This window comes from Apostichopus japonicus, chromosome 1, assembly GCF_037975245.1.
Source record: "Apostichopus japonicus isolate 1M-3 chromosome 1, ASM3797524v1, whole genome shotgun sequence".
Taxonomy (NCBI): domain Eukaryota; kingdom Metazoa; phylum Echinodermata; class Holothuroidea; order Aspidochirotida; family Stichopodidae; genus Apostichopus; species Apostichopus japonicus.
The window spans coordinates 2115356-2138974 of NC_092561.1; the positions used below are offsets into that span (position 1 = coordinate 2115356).

At 44.8% G+C, this 23619-nt stretch overlaps 1 protein-coding gene across 2 annotated transcripts in view; it reads right to left on the bottom strand.

Annotated features, from left to right (window-relative positions):
* The window catches only part of LOC139977958 (uncharacterized), a 52428-nt gene that overhangs the window by 4508 nt on the left and 24301 nt on the right, over window positions 1–23619 (bottom strand). For both annotated transcript variants that reach the window (XM_071987800.1, XM_071987871.1), the window contains 10 exons: window positions 13566–13662; window positions 11717–11926; window positions 10372–10584; window positions 9708–9810; window positions 8956–9087; window positions 7769–7896; window positions 3083–7325; window positions 2457–2595; window positions 1454–1633; window positions 886–977 (listed from right to left, as the gene is read on the bottom strand). In XM_071987800.1, coding sequence (XP_071843901.1) covers window positions 886–977; window positions 1454–1633; window positions 2457–2595; window positions 3083–7325; window positions 7769–7896; window positions 8956–9087; window positions 9708–9810; window positions 10372–10584; window positions 11717–11926; window positions 13566–13662 — 5537 coding nt within the window. The remainder of the gene's footprint in view (window positions 1–885; window positions 978–1453; window positions 1634–2456; window positions 2596–3082; window positions 7326–7768; window positions 7897–8955; window positions 9088–9707; window positions 9811–10371; window positions 10585–11716; window positions 11927–13565; window positions 13663–23619) is intronic.

A 23619-nucleotide genomic window follows, 5' to 3' on the forward strand; every position in this document is an offset into this window, starting at 1 on the left:
TTGGTTTGCACTACATTATAATGGTTTGCATTCTATGGTTTGCATTACACTATATTGGTTTGCATTACATTATATTGGTTTGCATTCTATAGTTTGCATTACATTATATGGTTTGCATTATATAGGTGTGGAGGATCTGCTAAAGCTCCATAGCAGCACAATGCTATCTGTCGGAAGCTGGTCATGAAAATAAAACTAAAAATTTCAGAATGTTTTAAAGCATGTCTCATGAACCATAAAATGCTAGCAAGTTACAAAGCTAACAACAAATTTTTACGCTCACAGTTATTTCAGATGTGAATGACATTCCATTATATACACAAACAGCCATTTCATGGATCAACAGTAGATTGTGCGAATGGTTCACTTTGAAGGCTCAGTTTCAGACCAGACCTCAGTCAAGTCAAGAAATTTGTTTGTAGCTGAACACAGAAATACCTGTCTGTTTCAGCAATCATGCTATGTTGTATATTCAATGTTGGCGATAATAACAGGAACATTTTCTCTATTTCAAATATAAGACAAAAAGTAACTTAAATTCAGTTCAGAGACTACAGTTCTTAAATATAATGCTTTTGCTGGGCCACAAAAATCTTCCGAAAAAGTCACTCGGTTTCCCCACAGAATGGATTTAGCAATGTGCAGGGAAGGCCAGTTGGTTTTTTTGGGCGCACATACCTGATTAAGGACAGAATAGTGGGCCAATTTTTTTCCTTCACAGGCTGAATTTGGCCCCATAGGCTGCTTATTGAGCACCCTTGTAGTACTACATGCCGATTTAACCTAATTCTGTGTTAAGTTCACCAACCAGGTTATACCTTGAAACCATTCAAAAGCAAGTCCAACCCTATCATGAGAAACGAAACCAGATTTGACAAAACCTACCTTCGACCATCCTCTGAGTACTTGGCAATGTTTTTTAAGATGAGGGATGAAGTGATACGAATGCTCCTGGTAACTGGACCTTCCTTCTCACCCTGCGGATGGGAGATGCGGATGGGAGATTGAGAAGAAATAGAGAATAAATTTGTACAGGCTAACACTGACTGACGTGCTCAACTAAACAGACTAGTAATAATAACTCAGGGTTGAAGTAACATAGCATAACCTGCAAATTGCCACCACACGCTGATGGCAAATTCCCATTCCGTAGTATAGATGGCAACCATGGCAACGATGGTAAATTGCCACATTTACATTCAAGTCTTCTTAGAGATCCTTCCATCGCTTTAAGTCTTCCGAAGACATTTTGGTCTTTATTTCTGTATATTTTGATGTGTCTAATTACCCTTCAGGCAATGTATCTCCTACATAAACAATCTGACCACCACGCAAAGACCCTTGAGTGAGCAAAGTTAAAAAGGGCATCCTCTCATCGGAGACTAAGAATATTAAAACACACTACAGTCGTAAAAGTATGACAAATCTGGACAAACTGGGCCGCCTAACTTACCATTAAATCATGCAAGACTGGAGCTTGGAGACTTCTCCTAATAGCATGATATGCTGTGTGAGCGTTATACACCACCGGGTGTGCAAGCTGGGCTGTGTCCTTCTTACTCTGGTTATCAGAACCCCGCTGAGTTCGCCTCTCGGCCGCAAGCAACAGGGACTCTTCCGTGCAATGTTTCTCCTGCAGAGAGAGAGAGGGCGACATTTCAAAACATCATGTGTCCAAGCCAGTGTAATACTGTCATTGTGTTTTATGCTGTCTCTTATGTTGAATTTGCTACAAGTTGGTGGTAAATTACCAGACTGTTGACTAATAGTCCAGGTAAATCTGAAAACAGTTCTACCCTGGCCACCTCCCACCCCCCCCAGTGGTGGGTATACAGTAGTCAATGCTGATATGTTCCAATGATACTGTTCACAACTGTTAGAGTAGGCACCAGGTACCTGATATCAATCTGACAACTCTGGTTGCAGCAATCTCACATCAGGAATGATGAAATTGTGCAAAGTGGTTTTCAAGGAAACAAAGCGATACATACTATTGTAGCACACAAAAGTTTTGGCGTACCATAACTTGCAAGAACGACCAAAGAAAATGAATGAACCACTTTTAAAGTTTGATTAATTGTATGGAGGGGTATCCATAGAACTGTGTGTGCATAACATATGGCTTGGTCAAGTTACACCATTACATTGAAATTCCAAATACAGCTTTACAGGGAAAGTTACGTTACATTTCTCACAATTTCATATAGCATGTCAGCATTCCCTTATACACAAATATAATTTTCTACATTTTATTATAACATTTAATTACCGTAACAAAAGTGGTTATCATTTTACATGAAAAGGACCCAGTTGTGAGAGACTTCAGCCCCACCCCCCCCCCCCCAAAATAGAAAGTTCATTTGAAACAGTGACAGCCTTCAAAGTTATAAAACTTTCAGTGCAAACACCATCTTTCAAAGAGGGTTCTGTGGGTCATTGGTCAAAATGAATCTTACCTGGACGTGAGTGACCGTGGACCAACGTTGTCTTTTGATGTTATCGCAGCCTTCCCATTCGCACGTACCCCTGTAAGCTGGAGTTATGACATGTTCCTTGCAAGCATGGACGTGGAGTGACTTGGCAGAAGATAGCGTTCTGTAATGGAGAGAAATTTAATGCAAGGTTCAGTTCGTTCTCTTAGTGAGCAACATTTTGACTTTTGTTAAATTTGGATTCCTAAATGTCGAAACATATTCCATTACAGAAAATGATAGAGAGCATTTCATGGTAATGTAGGAGAATAAAAGTAGTGAAAAAGTAAATAAATCTTTCAAAAATTTATAAAGATACTAAAAACATGACAATATGATAGTTTCTATAGCTTTCCTGGCATCTTACATTATCATCTTTGGTTAATGATTTAAGTTTATATTATCTGACATGTGCCAACCATACCATCCATAGCTGACTCTAACAACTTGAAGGAAACAGTGGTTGTGCACAGAATTTCAAATGTAGGTGGTGGTGAGGAGGAGGAGGAGGGGGGGGTGCAAATTCTTTATCCCCCAGCTGATTTAAGAGAATTATGTAGTAAAAAACACCACCCAAGTTTGTTTTAAACATCTCTGATGAAAGTACTCACTTGCGACAGCCGTTCCACTCACAGACGAAGAATGATGAGAGTGGATTGGCGCTAGATTGGGACTGCTGGTGCTTGTGCTTGTCGGAGTGCTTCCCAGATGATCTCCTCTCCCTCTTACTGGAGGATGAGGAGCTAGATGAAGACCGTCTCTTCTTACTCTTCTTTGTTTCATGTACAGGAGGAGGAGGCGGTGGTGGGGGTGAAAGTGGTCCACTGCCTAGACTGCTGGGCGTGTCGCATCTCGCCATCTCTTCTGCTGTCCTCTTCACCCCTCTCTGCAGGTCTGGGTTCCCGGATGCCAATTCTTTACCCATCGGTGACAAAGGTACCTGTACTTGAGATCCAACCGGACCCCCGGTTCTGCTCGGGTCGGATGGCAGCGGTGACCCGATAGGTGAACTAGACATGGACGTATTGGGACTGAGGACGTCTGGACATATGTCCAGATGACCGTTGGGCGTGGGTGACGAAGTGTGGATATTATTTGATACACTATTGGACTTTTGAAGGTCAGCGTTCTTATTACCCAACAGACCGTTACTTAAAAAGTTTTTCTCGGCAGGTGGGGAGAGATCCCCATTTTCCATGACTTTGATTGGTCCATTAGTATTGCCACCTGCCACCAACCTGCCATCATCAACTCTGAGGCAGAGATCGTTCACGACACCGTCACTTTTCAGCTTCTTGTTGTCCTTGAAAGAGTCTTCCCCGACTAGATTGTTCGATTTCATATTTTCTATCCTCGTTATACTTTTCACAATTTCGTTTTTCACTTTGTCCTCGATGGCAGCATTGATTTCCTTTTGAAGAATGTCTTTGGTCATTTGTCCGTTCATGATATGGTTCACTACAGAGGCCTCCACGTCCTTGCTATTCTTCAGGTGCTTCTCATTCAGATCGATCGATCGAATGCCACCCTCGTCTGAAAGTTTGTCTCCCAAGTAATTTGAGACATCACCCACCTCATCTAGGGAGGGATGTAAATTGTTCAGGAGTACATTCTCGGACGGGTGTCCCACCTTCCTTCCTAATTTTGATACATCGTTTTGATGTTGCGATACCGAGATGGAATTCACTGGCTGTTGTCCCGTCTTACCGAGGTCACTGGCAGCATCTGGGCTGGCAAGACGGCTGTCGCTGGTCGCGGAAACTGATCCGACGTATCCTCCGACTTTACTCTTCTGATAATCGATATGGTTTGGATTCTCGATTCTTTCAATTTTGGCTTCCACTGGAATCATGTCCTCTTCCCCGACGCCGTTTAATACTTTTGTTGGTGTCTGTTCTTCCTTTTTTGATGGTTTAGGCGACTTGGCTTTGGCTCTCTTTGGTGATTTCTGGGGGCTCTCGGATGGAGGAAATTCGTCACCGTTACAGTTCATACTGTTGATACCCTTGGCCGCAGGTATCGTGCCTGTGAAATTGGTGTTAAGCGGGTTATTGATGTCTGGCGTCTGAGGGACAAGGATGGGATGGTCTAGGCTATCCTGACTACATTCACTGGGATTGGCCTCACTCACAGTCTCTGACATAATGCTGTCTACGGTAGAATCTCTACTCCCCGCTGGGGAATGAGACCTCTTCGAGTGTTTCTTACTCTTTTTACTCTTCTTCGACGAAGTGCGATGTTTATCTTTGGATTTTTTCTTCTTGGATTTTGAAGTCGAAGAAGTACTTGAGGTAGGGGAGGCTAAGTCACCTGGTGAACACTGGTCTTGGTTGTTGTTGTTATATTGCACGGAACTGATGGCTAACTGCGGCTGAGTCATTGCTTGATTCTGGTTGGACATGGAGACCATCAGTTGTGGATTATACTGCTGTTGTTGTTGCTGTTGCTGCTGTTGTTGTTGTCCTGGCATTGGTCTGGGTGCAATGTTGACCAGGCCCTGCTTCTGCTGGGGTTGAGCCCAAGCATTCACAGCTAACAGCTGTCCTTGTGATTGCACAAGCTGCATCTGAGGCTGTGGAATTGAACCTTGTGTAGACCCCTGTCTTGGTGGGGAAAGAGGGGAGTTCTGCTGAAGGAGTCTTTTGATCAATGGTGCATCAGTGTTGAGACTCTGAGAGGTACCAGTGGTGCAGCCGTAACTGACCATCGGAGGGTTCCTCGTGCCCTGCTGAAAGTTACCACTGGTATTAGGAGGCGTAGTGACCACCATGGCAGGCCCCTGCGAAAAAGGCAAACGGTTTTGAATGTTAGCCACAAAGTGGGGTCTGTTGACATTATTTTGAACCATCTGTTGTTGTTGAGTGTGAGGTTGGTTGACAGGGGGTCTGACGACGAAACTCTGCCCCAAGACGATCTGTTGTGTCTGCATACCCGGATGGTGCTGTAGAGTCATCATAGCAGGCTGCCCTTGATGTAATAACGTAGCTTTGGGCTGTATGCTAATGGTCTGAGTTGAAGGCATGTGGATGTTGACACTGGTCTGCGGTGGCAAGGTTGGCATGCCTTGCGGTTGCTTCTGTTGACCACTTTGACCAGACTGGTTGAAAGTCGCTGGCTTGGGTTGGATTGGCTTTGGCTGAATGTTGATGGGCTGTCTCGGGCCCTGTTTCGGCTGAAGGTTGAGACCAGAAGCTATCTGTACCTGTCCTTGCATGACGGGCTGAACGTTGAGGACGATCCCTTGGGAAGGCACCAGGACATTCTGAATCGTGGCACCACTAGCAGGAACCACTTGGTGGACGACGGGGTTGGTATGAACGAGTGTTATTGAGTTTGTAGTTGAAGGAAGAACCGAGGGGGCTGCAGCAGTAGGTAGTGGGTGTGGTGGTATCGAGACTGTGATCTTGTTGCCGGAGGTGGTGAACTTAGCCTCTACCGGAGGACAGGGTACCACAGCCGGTTTTATTGCTTCAGAGATGGCTGGGCGCTCCTCTTTATCCTGGGTACCCTGAGAGGCTACCAGATCATCGCTTGTTACAGATAGATCACTGTTTGTGATAGGAGCTTCACTGGGTTTCTCCTGGCCATCTGTATGAGCATTGGGCACTTTCTGGATTCTGACCTCTCCATCCAACAAGTCTGCAGGGTTGCCAGAGGGCTTGGTTACTTGTCCTGGGGGATCACCATCATCTGTTGCCTGGCTGACAGATTCGCTGTCTACTTGGCTTTTGGTGGAGACGGGGCTACTTGAAGGACATGGTGTACTTATACCAGTAGGACTCAAGGCATCAACCATGGGGTTTGAAGGAGGTGGAATTGGTGGCTGAGGAGGGTCTGTCACCCCATCAGCAGGAGATAATTGGGGTGCAGCAGGAGGTGTTGATGAGGCAACTCTGGTGTCCTCTAAGGGAGCCTGTTGTGGTATTGCAGCAGTTGTAGTTGCTAATGATTCTGTTACAGGAGGAGGCATATTTGTAGCAGTAGTAGTATTAAAAAGGGGAGGGGGTGGAGGAGGTCCAGACTGTTTCTCTTGTGTTTCCGTAGTTTGTACCGGACGTTCATGCTCCGGTGCCCGTTGAAGCACGATATTACCGTCACCACCATGTGGGATTGTTTGTTTGGTGACTTGGCCCTTTGGAGGAGGCACACTCTGAGATTCGACTGGATTTACACTGTTCTGTCCGCCTGACGTGACGTTATGAGGGCCACCAAACTGACCATGAGGACTGTCCCCCTGAACCTGTGGGCGATACAATGTCACTTGCTGCTGTCCACTCAGTTGGACCTGAGGTACTCCCGGCATTATCTGTGGCCTGCCTGGTGGACCACTTAAAGCAATTTGTGGCACACCATATGGAACTTGTGGTCCCCTTACAGAACCCTGTGGTCCGGCTGCATAGTTCTGTGAACCAGTTAATTGTTGTTGCTGAGGCCCTGACTGTGCTAATATATTCACACCACTGATGACAAGGTTAGCTTGACTGTGCGTTGGACCTCCAGGAAGGTTCTCACGTTGTACTGGACTGTTACTTGGATGTTGCTGGGCCAACTGGTGCGAAGGTGCCCCAACAGCAGCAGTAGTAGACGTCGGTATGTGTTGACCAGGAGGGTACCCTGTCCTACTGATAGGACCATTCATCACCTGTGGTGAACTGTGGGGAAAGTTCTGAGGGTAGCCTGGTGCCTGACCGGGATGGTAAGGTGGTGGTGGAGCTCTCTGGTTAGGGGTACCACTTGGCGTGTAACTGAGGTTCCTTACTGGTGGTGGACTGGGAGATACATTAGGAGATGGTGAATGTCTGGAAGCAAGATGTGCCATCATGGTTGAAGCCGGTCTTGAGTTGCTGCTCAGCGCTGAAAAAAAGAGAAAAGTGGTGATAATTAACAATTTATGAAAAGAACAAACATGGACAACATCTCTAAGGTTATCTTTGATCTGTACATATATCTTTATCATTGACACCCATCTGAGTCTGAAGGGGTGATGATGCAACCAGACCTCTCCATCAATTTGTGTACCTCTGATAATATTAATCTTGTTGGATATGTAATACCATAAAATTTACGTCCAGATTACAAAACAGGCAAAATCTGCAAAATCACCTAAAACTCAACCCTATAACGGATTAAACACACAAAAGCGTTCAGGATGATCAAGTAAAAATCCAAATATTAAAAATACCAATATTTGATTGATAATATGTCTGAAAGCTTAGGCTCTACGTTCTGCATGTAATTTGTGTGTTAGGGTACACAAGGTTTGTTTTTAATCTACAGGTGCAACATGTACTACTCACCACTGGAAAGTGGTTGTGGTTGCCACTTAAATGGTTGTGGGTTCTTCCTCTTTGCTATGCCAGCTATATGATATTGCACTGAGCTGCCTGTATCTACCTTCTTCATGCCCACATGTGGATAAGATAACCTGTACGGATAAGAGGGGGACAACAAGATCAAGTTACAAGGAACAGTGTACATACAGACATCTATATATTAATGGAGTCACAATAACAGAAAATGAAACACTCACAAAAAAAAGAGGGTAATTATAAACAACTTTGGGAGGTAGCATTGCTTGTTCGTTTCTCTAAAAAAAGGGTTGTAGGATATTAGTAGTTTACATGACGTGTGGTCTTGAAGTACAGATCAGTTAACAGATGAAGGAATTGTTTGTTCAAGAGTCTTTCTATACACACAACTGTACACTAACATTACCCACATATATATTCAAATGTTACAGTTGGGCTACAAGTTCAGTGCATAACGTACAGGGTAGTTGGGGGATCCACCGAAATTAGCATAAAAAAAAGTTCTTGGGAACCAATTTTGGATAATTCCAAAGGCTATTGGTCTCTTTGAATGGTAACAGACCCTCTCTTACTTTACATCTGTGGTCTTCCTTATTCAATAAATATATCAGCTACATAAATGTCAAACTAACCACTTCTAGGATTGTTCACGAAAAGTGCCACGGGCAAGACAGTGTATGAACTAAATACATAAAAGATGAATTCTTTTAATTCAAACTAACCACTTCTAGGATTGTTCACGAAAAGTGCCACGGGCAAGACAGTGAATGAGCTAAATACATAAAAGATGAATTCTTTTAATTCAAACTAACCACTTCTAGGATTGTTCACGAAAAGTGCCACGGGCAAGACAGTGAATGAACTAAATACATAAAAGATGAATTCTTTTAATTCAAACTAACCACTTCTAGGATTGTTCACGAAAAGTGCCACGGGCAAGACAGTGAATGAATTAAATACATAAAAGATGACTTCTTTTAATTCAAACTAACCACTTCTAGGATTGTTCACGAAAAGTGCCACGGGCAAGACAGTGAATGAATTAAATACATAAAAGATGACTTCTTTTAATTCAAACTAACCACTTCTAGGATTGTTCACGAAAAGTGCCACGGGCAAGACAGTGAATGAACTAAATACATAAAAGATGAATTCTGGTATTTAGGACCACAAACCTGACACATCTGGCAAAGTTGTTCGATGGCAATTGGATACCCTTGGACTGTTTGCAAGCTGCGACATACTCTGCATAAAGTTCTACCCTGCCTATAGACTGCTCCGTGTTCGATTCCACATGACAATTTAACCTGCGTAAAGTAATAAAACACAGTGTAAAACTAATTGCTTGAGACTTTAAAGAAAAAAAGTATCCAAAATTGAACAATCTTCAGAGCTTGACAAGTTAGGGAAAGACTCAAGGACAAAACAAAAATATCTATTTGAAAAAAAAAGGTTGATGTTTATTTACCTACAAAGAATATCAAAATAACATTCTAGAAGACTAAGCCAAAATTGACACATAAAGGACAACTGTAACAGGATAATTAACCTTGGAAACATAATTAACCTTGGTAACATAGCTTTGTAATAACTCCTTTTTTTTATTAATTGCAATATAAATTTGAAAGCTTCACAAAATGGTAAAATTTATGATTTTGAGTGGTACATCATTTAAGGTGGATGACCAGTAGAACTTTGGGCTCTGAAAAAATTACAAGACATGCTTTCAATACATACCTCTATTTACTAATGAAAGCAATAAATAGTACACACAGACCTACACATATACCTACATAACTTTGTCTTGAAAGAAATAATTTCAAATTATGGAGACAGGTCAACTGTTAACAGGGAACAGCATAAATGCTCATTTTGGGCTCTCTTTTCCTGTAATATTAAGTCTTGGATAAATCAAGTTCCAACTTACCACTGACAAGCAAACCTCTCTGCTTCGGCATCCTTAGCTGAGGTGGGCGTAGCTGGAGGGGTCGATGAACTTGGAGGGGGAACAACTGTTGGGGTTCCATGACCTGGTGGTAAAGATTGATTCGAACATTGTTAATGACTGTCCAATCAATGGCAGAAGTTTTCAAAACCCCTTCGCTAAACTTGGAAATGGCATTTGAATCTGATTGTGTGCTGAACAACAAACAAGAATTTAATCAGAACTGATTCTGTCAAAACACTGCAAGAATCAGAGTTTTGATTCTTTGATAATCATAATAAAGAAACATTCATATTAAACATATCAGTACAAATCAAGAACATTGTTTCAATGATGAAAATTTGGCAAAATAGGATGAATTACAGTTGGACCACAGTTGCCGCAAGTTCAAATTCTTGGCAAAATGAAAAGATCTCTGGTATTCTTTGGAATAACGATTCTTTGATATTTGTTTGTTAAATATTGTAGCAAAACTCTTATTAGTTACATCTGATATCAAAAGACAAAAGCACCAAGCACATAAACCTTCTGAAAATCCTTTCCAAATTTAAACAATACAAAAAGAAAAACTGCAAGTTTATTGTGGAGAAAACCAAGCATCTAATAATCACAAAATGAAAGTTATTTTTTGAAATGACTGCTTTACCTCTTGCGGGTGACTTTGCTCCCGGGGTGACTTGATGAGGAGGCTGGTGGTGTGGTGGGGGTGGTGTGGGGGCATGATGAAGGCCTGGTCTAGGAGTACCTGACACCTGGGCTTGATGCTGTCCCTCTGGGTTGGGGTCAATGATCTTAATACCAACAAATGCATCAGCACCGAGTGCCTGCGCGTCTAGTGTAACTAAGCAAACCAGAATATCTGTGAAGAGAAGAAAAGGGCAGGTGGCTGTTTAAGTGCCTAGGAGGGAAACATCAGAGAAAACAGACAACAGACACATTTGAGAGAAGGATTGACGACTTCTTTCAATGTGCAAAACTGTCACAAAATTTGCCAGCTAAGGTCTACCACATTAATCATAGATCTATGTGACTGTCACTTGGTGAAATACAGTCACCCAATTTATAATTTTACCTATTTTGGGGGTATTTAGAGACAATGCAATCTGAATTTTTTGTAAACAACTAATAGTCTGCCAGGCAACCTCCAGAGCTGAAAATTGGTTGCCCGAACAGAAATTCGGTTGTCTCGGACCACCAGAAAACCTTTAAAAATAAGACCCATTACTGATGTCACTGATTACAGCAAGATCGATGCCAGAGAAAATCATAAATTCGGTTCCATTCTGGAAGTCTCCAAAATGTTAGTAATTTAATATGAAATGGAATCAGCCACATGTTCAAATATTGATGTGAAAGTCAGAAATACAGACAGACATGTGCCATGAATAAAGGCAAGTCTAAACCTCTATTAACTACGTGCTTATACGTAACACCAAATACCTTAACCTGCCTACACGTAGTCTGCTTCAATCTAGAAAAGCAATTCATAAAAGGATGTTGTTATTTGTTGATGTTTGTCAAGATCTTAAATGAGTCTTTAGGGAGGGGGGGAGGAAATAAAATTGTTTTTATATTGACTATGTCCGCATCACATTGCTTACAAAGAAAGCAAACCTGCCCATCAAGAATTATCATAATTTTTGTACAGCGATGACCATGCAAGAGTTAATCACTGTGTTTATGATTTTGTATTTACGAGCAATAAGTTGGACAAATCATTGTAATCCTCAAGCAGCATATGCATACATCACATCAAGTATGCTGCCGACATTCTCGGATTGGGGGGTGCGGAGTGGGGGGATGACATGGGGAGAGGGGGTGTACCATAGGCTACTTACCTATACGTGGCCTATAAGTCGGACAAATCATTGTAATCCTCAAGCAGCATATGCATACATCACATCAAGTATGCTGCCGACATGCTCGGATTGGGGGTGCAGGGTGGGAGGGGGGTGGCGTGGGGAGAGGGATGTGTACCATAGGCTACTTACCTATACTCCGATCCACTTTACATATAAACGTGCAGAAGCTGCCACCTTTCTCAGACATTACCAGGAGTAGTTCTAATGCCCCCAGGAGTAGTTGAATATCATGAATATGCAACAGCTTTATAACTGTCTCATAGACTTTGTGTTCAAGGCACTGTTCTAACACATCAATGTTGTCATCTACATCCAATAGTTTCTCTACCACCTCCAAAGCTACAAAAAGAAAGAATTAATAAAGTCAATAAATATAAGTCTATAAGTTATATTGAATTAGCTCAATAATGTGTTAAAGATTTATCTCCACTGTTTTTTAGTCGGATCTTTTTCAAACCTAGGGCTTCACAATTATTATTATTTTTAAGGGGGGGGGGGGTGAGTCTCCATGAGGGTCAAGTGATCTACAAGGGGTCCACTGAAAAATTGGGTCCTTCAACATTTTACTGACTTTATAAATGCTGTTAGGACAGTCACAAAAGCCTGAGAGTGCCACCTTGACCACAGGACCAACGTTTGGATGATGTCACAGGTGATTCTCTCTAGGACTGGGGGAGGGGGAGGGGTGTGGATAGCAAAAAGGTTAAGAAGCTAGGTTCTACTCTACCAAGCACTATTCCACTGTTATTGTTTACCAGCATTTCCTTCTGTATTATGTAAAGTTGTTACCTTGTAATATTGTCTGCGTCCGAACAAGGTCGTACTTACGTTGCAACGTCCAAGCCATATAACTTTTATACCTTTACCCTATGAATGGGACCAGCCTTTTGCATAACGATACCATCACTTTCTCTCTCACTGTAATCTCTCTCTCAGTAATTAATGTCGACAAAACTTTACACGGTCTGAGTACTTGCAAGAGCCAAATACGCCGCCACTTTAGGCAGTTATTAAGTAATTTTGTTAGTACATATGTTTGGGAGTTTCCACATTGTTTTTAAAAATCTTTGCAAACTCATTCCTGCACAAACTTCATCAGTTGGTTTAAGTCAGAGCACATTACCATTTTATGGAAATGTATGACAATACAATTTTTTTTTAACCTTTATTTTTGGAAGGTAAATAATCTTCATACCTATTGTCTTTGGTAATCTGATTACATCATAAACAATATTCATGCATTCAAACATTGGTTAACAAAATGTTGTATTCCCTGATTTCACCAGTTGGTACATCGGGTCACTTAAAACAGACGGCATCGTATACCACACTGTGCATCATCGCCAGAAAAGTTTTATCAATTTAATGTCAGGTTTACGCTTAACAGCAGTGTTCTGGTTTTGATTAAGCGAGCACTTCAGAACTGCTCAAGATTCAGAGCGGTATTTTAAATTCTTGAATCGTAACATTAACAATCAAAATATTCATTGCGGGTGTTCTCGCCCGAGCGTCGACACGTCGTCAATGTTAAGGCTCCAGTCGGTGGTGTACTTATCCACAAAGACATCAACTTACAATGTCAATGACTCATCTTCTCGATTATGTAAATTATCAAGAAAATTGAATCTTTTCTTGTGTTTTTTGGGCAATTTGTGCAAAAAATTGTGGCAATATGGAATGTATTAAGTTGAGATGCAGGGTTTATAGAGAAGAAAGTGCTTTGGTTTTGACTTTTCTAAGGGAAAGGATTCTAAACAAAGCAGGCATCAACGAGGAACGTTAAGAAAGAGAGATGATGCCGTTCCTCAGAATAAGCTTATCTTTTCTTATTAAAAAACCCTGGGCATCACCTACAAATAGTTGACCATATGTAACGACTAGCAGAGTAGTAAGTACTCTGTTGACCTCTGTCTGACCCACTAAATTGCCCAACATTGACATTAAATAGACAACCCTCAGAGGAGTAGGGTCAACTTACAGCGTAGCACGATAAACCTGTCGTCATCTTCCAGGCCCTTATATATAGTGTGGAACATCAACTGAGTACTACGATAAGCCACAGAGTCCAGGACGAACTGCAAAAAGGAAATGAGGTGACATTTGATCACACATTTTGACTCTGCGTGAGTTTTACATTAAACATCCGTTATCTCTTTCCGTTAGCTGTCTCGAGAACGGATTGTGAAGAAGCTGCAGAACAAGAAGAAGAAGAAGCAGCAACAGCAGCTTTGGTACTTTCCGAGACGAAAAAAAAATAACTTGTCCAGTCTCAGGCCGAGTTATTTCCATCAGTGGAAGAAGATTCAGAGACGAGCCTGTCATCAATAAAGTTATCCAAACTTTTATCTGCTTTGACAAACTGTCATAACATTTAGATATGAAATGTTAAGGGATGCTGTTGAGAAACATGCTCCAGCAGTTTGGAACAAAATGTTTGGCTGGGTAAAAAGGGAAAACCTCTTGAAGAAAATGTTTCAGTATACATAACATATATATGAGATACAAGATCCTGATCTATAATTCATACTCCAATAGTAGTAGAAGGAACTATTAAATTGAATGAATTTAGTATCAACTAGCTCTTACTGACATTTTGGAAAAGAAGAAGGGAACACTGACTATAAAAAAAAACATATTTGCAAACAAATTCTTTGCAAAACTGCAACCAATATTGGACAACTACTGAATGCAGACCAGTGACCTTAGGAATACAGATAGTCTTCTGTGAGGTCTGCTGAGTTTTCTGGTCCATGAAGTAATTAGTTTCGGGTAAGATTTTTGTATTGAGGTCTACTAACTGAGCAATCTAGCCCATACAAAACTTGGTTTGGTTTAAGACTTTTGTTTTGAGGTCTACTAACTGAGCAATCTAGCCCATACAAAACTTGGTTTGGTTTAAGACTTGTTTTGAGGTCTATTAACTGAGCTATCTGGCCCATACAGTAATTAGTTTTGGGGTATGACTTTTGTATTGAGTCTACTAACTGAGCAATCTAGTCCATTCAGACTTAGAAATTAGTTTTGGAGTAAGACTGGTATTGAAGTCTACTAACTGAGCAATCTAGTCCATACAGACTTAGAAATTAGTTTTGGAGTAAGACTTTGGTATTGAGGTCTATTAACTGAGCAATCTAGTCCATTCAGACTTAGAAATTAGTTTTGGAGTAAGACTGGTATTGAAGTCTACTAACTGAGCAATCTAGTCCATACAGACTTAGAAATTAGTTTTGGAGTAAGACTTTGGTATTGAGGTCTATTAACTGAGCAATCTAGTCCATTCAGACTTAGAAATTAGTTTTGGAGTAAGACTTTGGTATTGAAGTCTACTAACTGAGCAATCTAGTCCATACAGACTTAGAAATTAGTTTTGGAGTAAGACTTTAGTATTGAGGTCTATTAACTGAGCAATCTAGTCCATACAGACTTAGAAATTAGTTTCGGGGTAAGACTTTTGTATTGAGGTCTACTAACTGAGCAATCTAGCCCATACAAAACTTGGTTGGTTTAAGACTCTGTTTTGAGGTCTACTAACTGAGCTATCTGGCCCATACAGTACTTGGTGTTGGCTTAAGACACACTGAACGAAAAAATACTAATTGAAGAAACGTGAATGAAATATATTGTAAATACTACTGTACTAAGTACAACATGACTATATTTTGACAAATATTCATAAACTAAATTGATTTGTACCAAGATAGTGCACGCAACACTCAACTTTTGACTATTGAACAGGACTGATATTTCATGATGCCGTTTGATATTTTTGGCTTGAATATTTCCAGCACAACAAACTGACTTAAAAAAAATAGCAAATTCCAAAGCTGCAAAAACTGCCTTAAAATAAAATAAAAATCTGAAAAATCTAAAGCTGCAAGATAGAGGTTGAAGCATTCATAATTTTCTCGTTCATAGGAAATATGATAACATTTCAAGTAATGACTTCAACAGCAGGATGTCATCCAATATTTGTCAACTATCTGCAGTTATGATCAATCTAGTTTCAAAGAAAACAACCACAAACAGCAATTGAAGAGAAACTCAACATTCCATCAAAATGTCCAGATGAACTGTTCAACATGATACCATCAGAATCCCCAAACCTTAACCGGTTTGTGAATTAACGAGCGACGTACTCACCTCATATAACCTATGCATTACCGTATTAACCTCGCTCTAGCATCTGGCAATTTGTCTGTATGTAAGTGTGGCCATCTCCCTTCCGTAATTTCCAGGCCGCAATGGTGCGGCACCGGACGGAGAAGGGGGAGAGGATCGACCAAGGGGCGGAAACCCCGAGGATACAACCAAAAACATTCTCACCTGAAGAGGCCCTAGGTGGGCTGGTGTGGGTGACAGGTGGGTCCTGAGTGGGCCCGAAGTGGGTCCAGAGTGGGTCGTCGGTGGGTGTAGGCGGGACCCCACGACATCCCTCGAAAATTCCTGGGGGGAAAGGCCGTCACATGGTCATATCTGTGTGGCCAGTTCCCCTAGTATCCGAGGAGGGTATCCGACGTGGTTGTATGGTTCCGTCCGCGAGGTCCCCCATAGTGGGGAGGCGGGTCGGGATGTTATATGAGGTGAGTACGTCGCTCGTTAATTCACAAACCGGTTAAGGTTTGGGGAATTCACAGCGCGTACTCCCTCACCTCATATAACCTATGCATTTGTGACACAGGAGCCCTGGCGGTGGGTCGAGGATCTCGCGGGCGGCGGACCTAGGGCCGCTCGGGCAAAATCCCCTTCCGTGGCAGGGGTGTTTGTGAGATAACAGGCGACAAAGGAAGACGGGGTCTTCCAGGCCGCCGCCTTCATAATATCTTCCAGGGGAACCCCCCGGAACCACGCCCTGGACGTGGCGTGGCCTCGGACGTCGTGCGCCCGGACGGGTTCCCCAGGCTGGGTGTGGGCACGAATTAAGTCGGCCATCCACCGTGAAATGGTGTCCTTTGAGGCCGGGGTGTAGGGCGACCGCGGTAAAATGAAGAGCCTGTCCGAGGTACGTAGCTGTTTGGTCCTCTCTATGTACCACTTAAGGGCTCGGACAGGGCACCAGCGCTTGTCTTCCGCGATTGACGAGGCTTGTGACAGACTCGGTAGGAAGATCTCGTTCGGGGTAAAGGTTACTGATTGGTTCTTTGGGAGGAAGTGAGGGTCAGGTAGTAATCTGACTCCTCCTGGTTCGAACCTCGTGAACCCCCGTTGGAGGGTGAGCGCGTGGAGACAGCTTCTGCGCCTGGCAGAGGCGGCCGCGATCAGAAACAGAGTTTTGTGTGTTAGTTTGTCCAATGGAGCATTGTGTAACGGCTCGTACGGAGAGCCCGCAAGGGTCGTCAGGACCTCGTGGAGGGCCCATGACGGGGCCAGGCGGCGCCTGGGAGGGCGTCTGTGGAACATGCCCCTTAAGACCTGGCGGAGGACCGGGTTGGTTCCTACTGAGGAGCCATCCGAGAATCCGCTGTGAACCGCTGCTATTGCGGAGCGGTAATTTCTAATTGTACTTATTTGCTTCCCTTCTCGGAAGAGTTCGAGTAGGAAGGCCGCCACCTGGTCTACTGAGGCCTCCACGGGATCAGCAGCGTTGTCCCCGGCCCAAACATAGTATCGGTGCAGTCTAGAATCGTATGTTTTAACCGTGGACTGCCGGCGGGCATCCACTGCAATGTCCGCAACCTCCGGTGGAAACCCCGCTGTCTGGAGCGAGAGCCGGAGAGTTTCCACGCAGCTAGATGGAGGCTCGTGATGTCGGGGTGGGTTATGTGGCCGCTCCGTTGGGAGAGGAGCTTGGCGGCCGGTGGGAATTTGTATGGTAGGTCCACCAGCATTTCGATGATGAGTGGGAACCATGCTTGATTGGGCCAGCAAGGTGCGATCAAAAGCATGTCCGCTTCCACGTCCCGAAGCATCGTGAGAATTCTGCGGAGTAATCCCAGTGGGGGAAAGGCGTACATGGAGAGGCCCGCCCATGAGACGACTAGGGCGTCGGTCTTCCAGGCCTGCGGGTCGTGGTATCTGGAGCAGAACGTCGGGAGTTTGGCGTTCTTGGCCGTCGCGAACATGTCGACGGACGGCCTGCCGAACAGGTGGAATATGTGGTCGGACCACGTTCGGGAGAGCTCCCATTCCCCATTGTCTAGATACCCCCTGGACAGTGCGTCTGCCAGTATATTGTCTTTCCCTGCTAGGTGGGACGCCCGTAGGCCGATCCGAAGGGAGTCGCAGAGGACGAGCAGGTCCCATGTCCTGCGTAGGAGGGCCAGGGATCGAGTGCCCCCTTGACGGTTGATATACGCCACGGTCGTGGTGTTGTCTGACCGGACCGTGACAGTGTGGCCCGTTAGGTGGGTTGCCCAGTGACGTACGGCCCTCAGGACCGCTTCCGTCTCTAAAATATTGATATGGAGACCCCTCTCGGGCTCCGCCCATTCGCCGGCAACTGTGTGTGTGCCCCATACCGCTCCCCAGCCGCTGAGGGAGGCATCCGTCGTGATCGACGTTGTAGGGGCTGGGTTCCGGAAAGGTCGCCCTGCCGCGATCCTGTCCGACTCTGCCCACCACGTGAGAAACGGGCGAAGCCCCGTTGGAAGTGGGATTGGCGTTGCCGCCGACGACCGATCCGGGGCATAGTGTTTGAGGAGGTGCCGCTGGAGCGGCCTCATTCTGAGTCTGCACAGGTCTAGAAGGTCTGTGAAGCTCGCCATCTTCCCCAATAGGCGCTGCCACGTGAGCGCTGGGGTATTCCGATTGCCTAGTATTTTTCTGGCCGTGGCCACTAGGCTTGCCGTTCTTTCGGCCGTCGGGTAGACCATGCCGCTGGCGAGGTCGAGACGGGCCCCTAAGTATATGATCGATTGAGTGGGCACGAGGTTGGATTTCTCGACATTGATTAACCACCCCAGTTTCGTCAGGAGGGAGACGGTGGCGTTTGTACTGGCGAGAGCCCCTTGTTGGGAGTTGCCGAGTACTAACCAATCGTCTAGGTAGGCGAACACCATTACCCCGTTTCGGCGGAGGTGAGCCAGGACCGCCCTTGTTACCCTGGTGAAAACCCTGGGTGCCGTGGAGAGGCCAAATGGTAGCGCTGTGAAGCGGTAATCTATGGCCTTGTACCTGAACGCGAGGAACCGCTGGTCCTCGAGTCGGATGGGGATATGTAGGTAGGCATCCTTTAGATCGACGGAGGATGCCCACATCCCTGGGCGCAGTAGGTGGAGGATTGATGTGAGAGTCTCCATCCTGAACCTCTCCGGTCGGATGAACCTCCTGTTGAGAGGTCTGAGGTTCAGGATGGGCCTCCAAGTCCCGTTCTTCTTCGGCGTGAGGAAGAACGAGGACCGGAAGAGGGGGCCGTCCGCGTTTGCGGTGGTGACCCGCGTAATGGCGCCTTTTTTGAGAAGACTGTTGATCTCGTCTTCGAGGGCGGCCCGCTTTTCCGGTATCTCGGGTACTGGCGTGGTTGCGAAGAGGCCATATTGGGGTGGGGTAGACGAGAACTCTATCTCGTAGCCCCTTTTTACCACGTCCAGTACCCAGGCTCCTGGGTCGATTTTCTCCCAGTGAGCCCAGAAAACTCTTAGTCGCCCCCCCACCTTGGCCTTGGCCGCTACGGTGGGGTGGGCATCCCTAGGGCCGTTTACCGCGCCCGCGGCTTCCGCGGCTTCCGCGGTATTGCGGGCGGTACGGCCTGTGTTCGGGCCGCGAAGGAGCGGATTGTTGTTGCGTTCGCGGAGCGCCCCGACTCTGATTGTAGCTGGATCTTGAGCGGCTACCTTGTCTTGAGTCAAAACGTGGGCGCGAGGATGAGGTCGGGCGGGACATGTGCTCATCCGCCTCCCTCAGAGACTTCATTCTCTCTGCCTCCTCCCGGAGTTTGTCATCGAACTTGCCGCCGAAGAGGTCGCTGCCCAGGATCGGTAAGTTGCGGAACGCGTCCGCCGTGGATCTGGACGACCAATTCAGGGAGTTCAGAACCAGGTCCCGACGTGTCAAGGTAGCCTTAACCGAGACGCGGGCGAACTGGTCTAATACCATCCTGGAAACGGGTCCCAGGAGGGCAATGATGGCGGCGGTATCTTTGCGGGAGATACCCGATGCCTGGGCCTGTTGGAACGATCTGTTCAATAGCTCGGCGAAAAGTAATAGGGCTGACGAGTACTTCATCCCTGCGCGGGAGGCCCTATCTACGTCGAACAGGGAGGATTCTAGGGTCTGTGCACCCTTCTCCCTGAACTTGTCTTTGCCGTCTAAGGCACCCGCCGACCGAAGTCTCTCCTTCACTTGAGGCGGGATTTGGGGTGGCGTGAAAAGACTTTCCCAGTCTTCGTCGCCCACGTGGAAAGTGCGATGGGCTGATCGCTGGAAGGCTGTCCAGCGTTTCGCCTGTGCCACCGCCTCGAACCGCTCTCTACATTCCACATCCACCGGGATGGAGGCTCGAGGCTTTTGGGTGGCCGCGTTCAAAGTGAGTTTGGATGCCGGCCCCTCGTGGGCCCGCGCATCCACCCTTTCCTCGAAGCCGAGGACTCTGCGGAGTACTGCCGTCGCCTTCTCAAAGGCTTCCGCCGAAATTTCTGTACCCCGTAAGGGTTCTTCATCCTCCGCCTCGGAGTCTCCACTGAGGAGGCGGGCACTAGCTGCGATTGACAGCGCATCATCAGCTCTGGAGGAGACGTCGTCCCAGGGATCTGCCTGGGCCTCCTCAGGGGCGAGATCGTCCGTAACCGGTGCTGGCGGTGGCGCCGGTTGTGGTGGAATTGACGGAGCCCCTTGTTGTTCCGGGTCCTGTTGACTCGGCTTTTGTAGCAATTGTCCCAGGAGGTCTTTAACCTGGGAAAGGAGAGCCTGCCCCGGATCTGGGGATTGTCTCCTCTTTCGTTTCTTGGCCCTGTGTCGCCCAGAAGAATGTCCGCTCGAGGACGAGGGCGACGAGCCAGACCTCGACCTGCGTCGAGGTCGCCGGTGTCTTTCCCGGCTCCTACCGCGGCTACGGCTGTGGGTACGGCTTCTGCTTCGGCTTTGGCGCCGTTCCGTACTCTCCGGGGAGAACCCCGAGAAATCTCTCCGGTTGTGGTCCCACGACCCCGGAGTTGAAGTAAATAAGTCCGCCACCGCTTGTCTTCGGGGGCTTCTGGACTCCACGTGGCCTGAAGTGGACGGACCCTCCTGGGGTCGCGGCCGTGGCTGAGCTGACGCCGCACGGGAATTAGCTCCATCTCGTATGGATACCCGTTCCTGAGGAGGGTTTGAGCCATCTCGTATGGCGCCCTCCGTTCCCCCATGTTTAGGGCTTATGCCATCTCTTATGGCCGCCTGGGGTTCCTTCGCCGGCGGCTTCTTTTTCCCCTGCTTTGAGGAAGCCGCCTTCTTTCTTTTTTCTGCGGCTTTATCCGCCAGCCAGGTACCGATCAAATCCCAGCGCTCCTGGGTCCAGTCCTGGCAAATGGAGCAGGTCTGCTTACTCCCGCATGGGCGACACTTTGGGCATAAATCATGCTTATCCCATGCTTTGAACGGACGGAACTGCTTACAAGAACGGCAGTTTTCCATCCTTTTTTTTTTTTTTTTTTCGAGAAATCTCCGAAAATTTTTTTTGAGAAATCTCCGAGACCTGAAGCTGTGAAAACTAAATTAAAAACAGTTACTTTACTGCAGAATGAAAACGTACACGGCTGCTGTACGTGAACAGCAAGAAATTCGTATCTAAACCAGTACGAAAAATAAACAAGGCAGTTACTTTACTGCAAAGGGAAAACGTACACGACTGCTGTACGAAAACAGTATGAAGAACTAAACAAAGCAGTTACTTAACTGCAAGTAAGCCCACGTACACGACTGCTGTACGTGGAAGTAAATAAACGCTAGGAGAACGCTACACTAAGGTGCGGGCCTAGCCACGCTACGTGAACCACGTTCACGAGGTAAACCAAAAAAACGTTCGAAAATCACGAAAGAAAAAAACGTTTCAAAGACAAAAAGCAGTTCAAACGTGCAGGACGTTGAATAGATGAAAAAGAATTACAAAAACAACGATAAACTTTAGACGAAGTAATTGAAATCTTAGGATTTAGTGAGAGCAATAAGAGAGCGATACTTGCGTAACAGCTGGCAATTACGGAAGGGAGATGGCCACACTTACATACAGACAAATTGCCAGATGCTAGAGCGAGGTTAATACGGTAATGCATAGGTTATATGAGGTGAGGGAGTACGCGCTGTGAATTACCATTTAAACATAAACATAAATTTCTGTTCATTATTTGCTTGCATTTCAGTCAAGAAATTGATCAAGTTTACAAAGACTAATCAATCCTTTGGATAGCTGGGATGTGCTGAGACTGAATGGGACAGGATGCCATCTTTGTTATTACAAAAAGTTGTGTGTATATTGAGAGCATAATGAAGGCTACTGCTTCCTACCAGACTCATAAAATGACTGTATGTGTGTTTGCCTATGTACATGTGACTATGTGTGCATGACTATGTTGACTATGTACATTTTACCGTGTTTGACTATGTTTGCGACTATGTTTGTTTGCCTATGTACATGTGACTATGTGTGCATGACTAAGTTGACTATGTACATTTCACCGTGTTTGACTATGTGTGCGACTATGTGTGTTTGCCTATGTACATGTGACTATGTGTGCACGACTATGTTGACTATCTACATTTTACTGTGTTTGACTATGTGTGTTTGACTATGTGTGTGACTATGTAAGTTTGACTATGTAATTCTGACTATGCCCACAATGAATTCAATTTTTCTCCCGTTGCCTGATACTGTCATAAACTTTCCCTTAATTCTAAGAACAGCCAATAGTTTTGCGGCAAAGCTTCCTGTTACAGAGTTATTTCCAACTAGTAGATAGTGATGTGAATTTAACAGGAAATTTGAGGGAGGGAAAAATATAGTCTACTTCTGCCACTGCTGGAATATCCCTTTAACAAGTTTTTTCTCACCCTTGGCAGCTATATCAAATATGTTCTAAATTTGAAGAGAATTAGATTACTGTAAGCTGATACCAATGAATAAATAATTCTGAATCAAATCTGAATAAAAACCGTTCTTGTACGAGTTGGGATTTGACGACTAAACAAGTTTCAAGATGCATATTAAATTCATACACTTCTTCCTGGGCTCTCAAAAAAGATATGAGGTTTTTAGGAAAAAAATTGAAAAGCTGTACATTTTCAATGGAAACTTTTCCTTCCATTGATCAATATTGACTTCAAACCTTGTACAAAGTTTAGTATTTCGTTATAAAGGGAAGAGTAAACTCTTTAATAACGGTGTCCACAATTTCAGCAATATTACAGCAGCAGCCTTCACAAACTAAGCCCTCTGTCTAGAGAATTCACAAAAAAAAGAAAAAAGAACCCTCAAACTTCACAGGGCATTTTCTTGATTCTCAGGAACTCACCCAGCTTCAATAATCCTTGGACATTTTCATGTGAAGAATTCAAACACCATACTCCAAGGACTTATCACCCCTTGTCTCAAAAATTCATCATTTTGATGTTTTTTTAATCCACATTTTCCCCCTGAACATGCACGTTTCGAACATATTTGCAAAAAGAAAGAAAATATAATCGTCGCCTCTGCTGCAATAGAGCACACTTTGTGTTTGCACAAAATGAGTGCACAGATCATTACATATACCCTAACAGCAGATCCTTTCTTGGCAATATTTCTATCATTGAGTATCAAGTTATTGTTTACACAACATAATTGTATCAAATAAAATTACATCCACCAGAAAACTTTTCTTTTTTTTTTTTGGGGGGGGGGAGGAGGAGACACAAACTACTGATGTAAGTAAGCATTTCCAACTACAACTGTCTTCCTATGGTTCACATATTTGATTCACATGTTTGACAGGGATGGCCACAATTCTTCCCAGGTGTCGTTATGTCTCATTTACATATCAAAAGAGAACAACACCATGCTGCCATCATTCTGTGCTCCCATACTAATACAAATATCATTTTGTCCTGTCAACGATGCCTCCCAAAAGGTACATTTCTCCAACCTA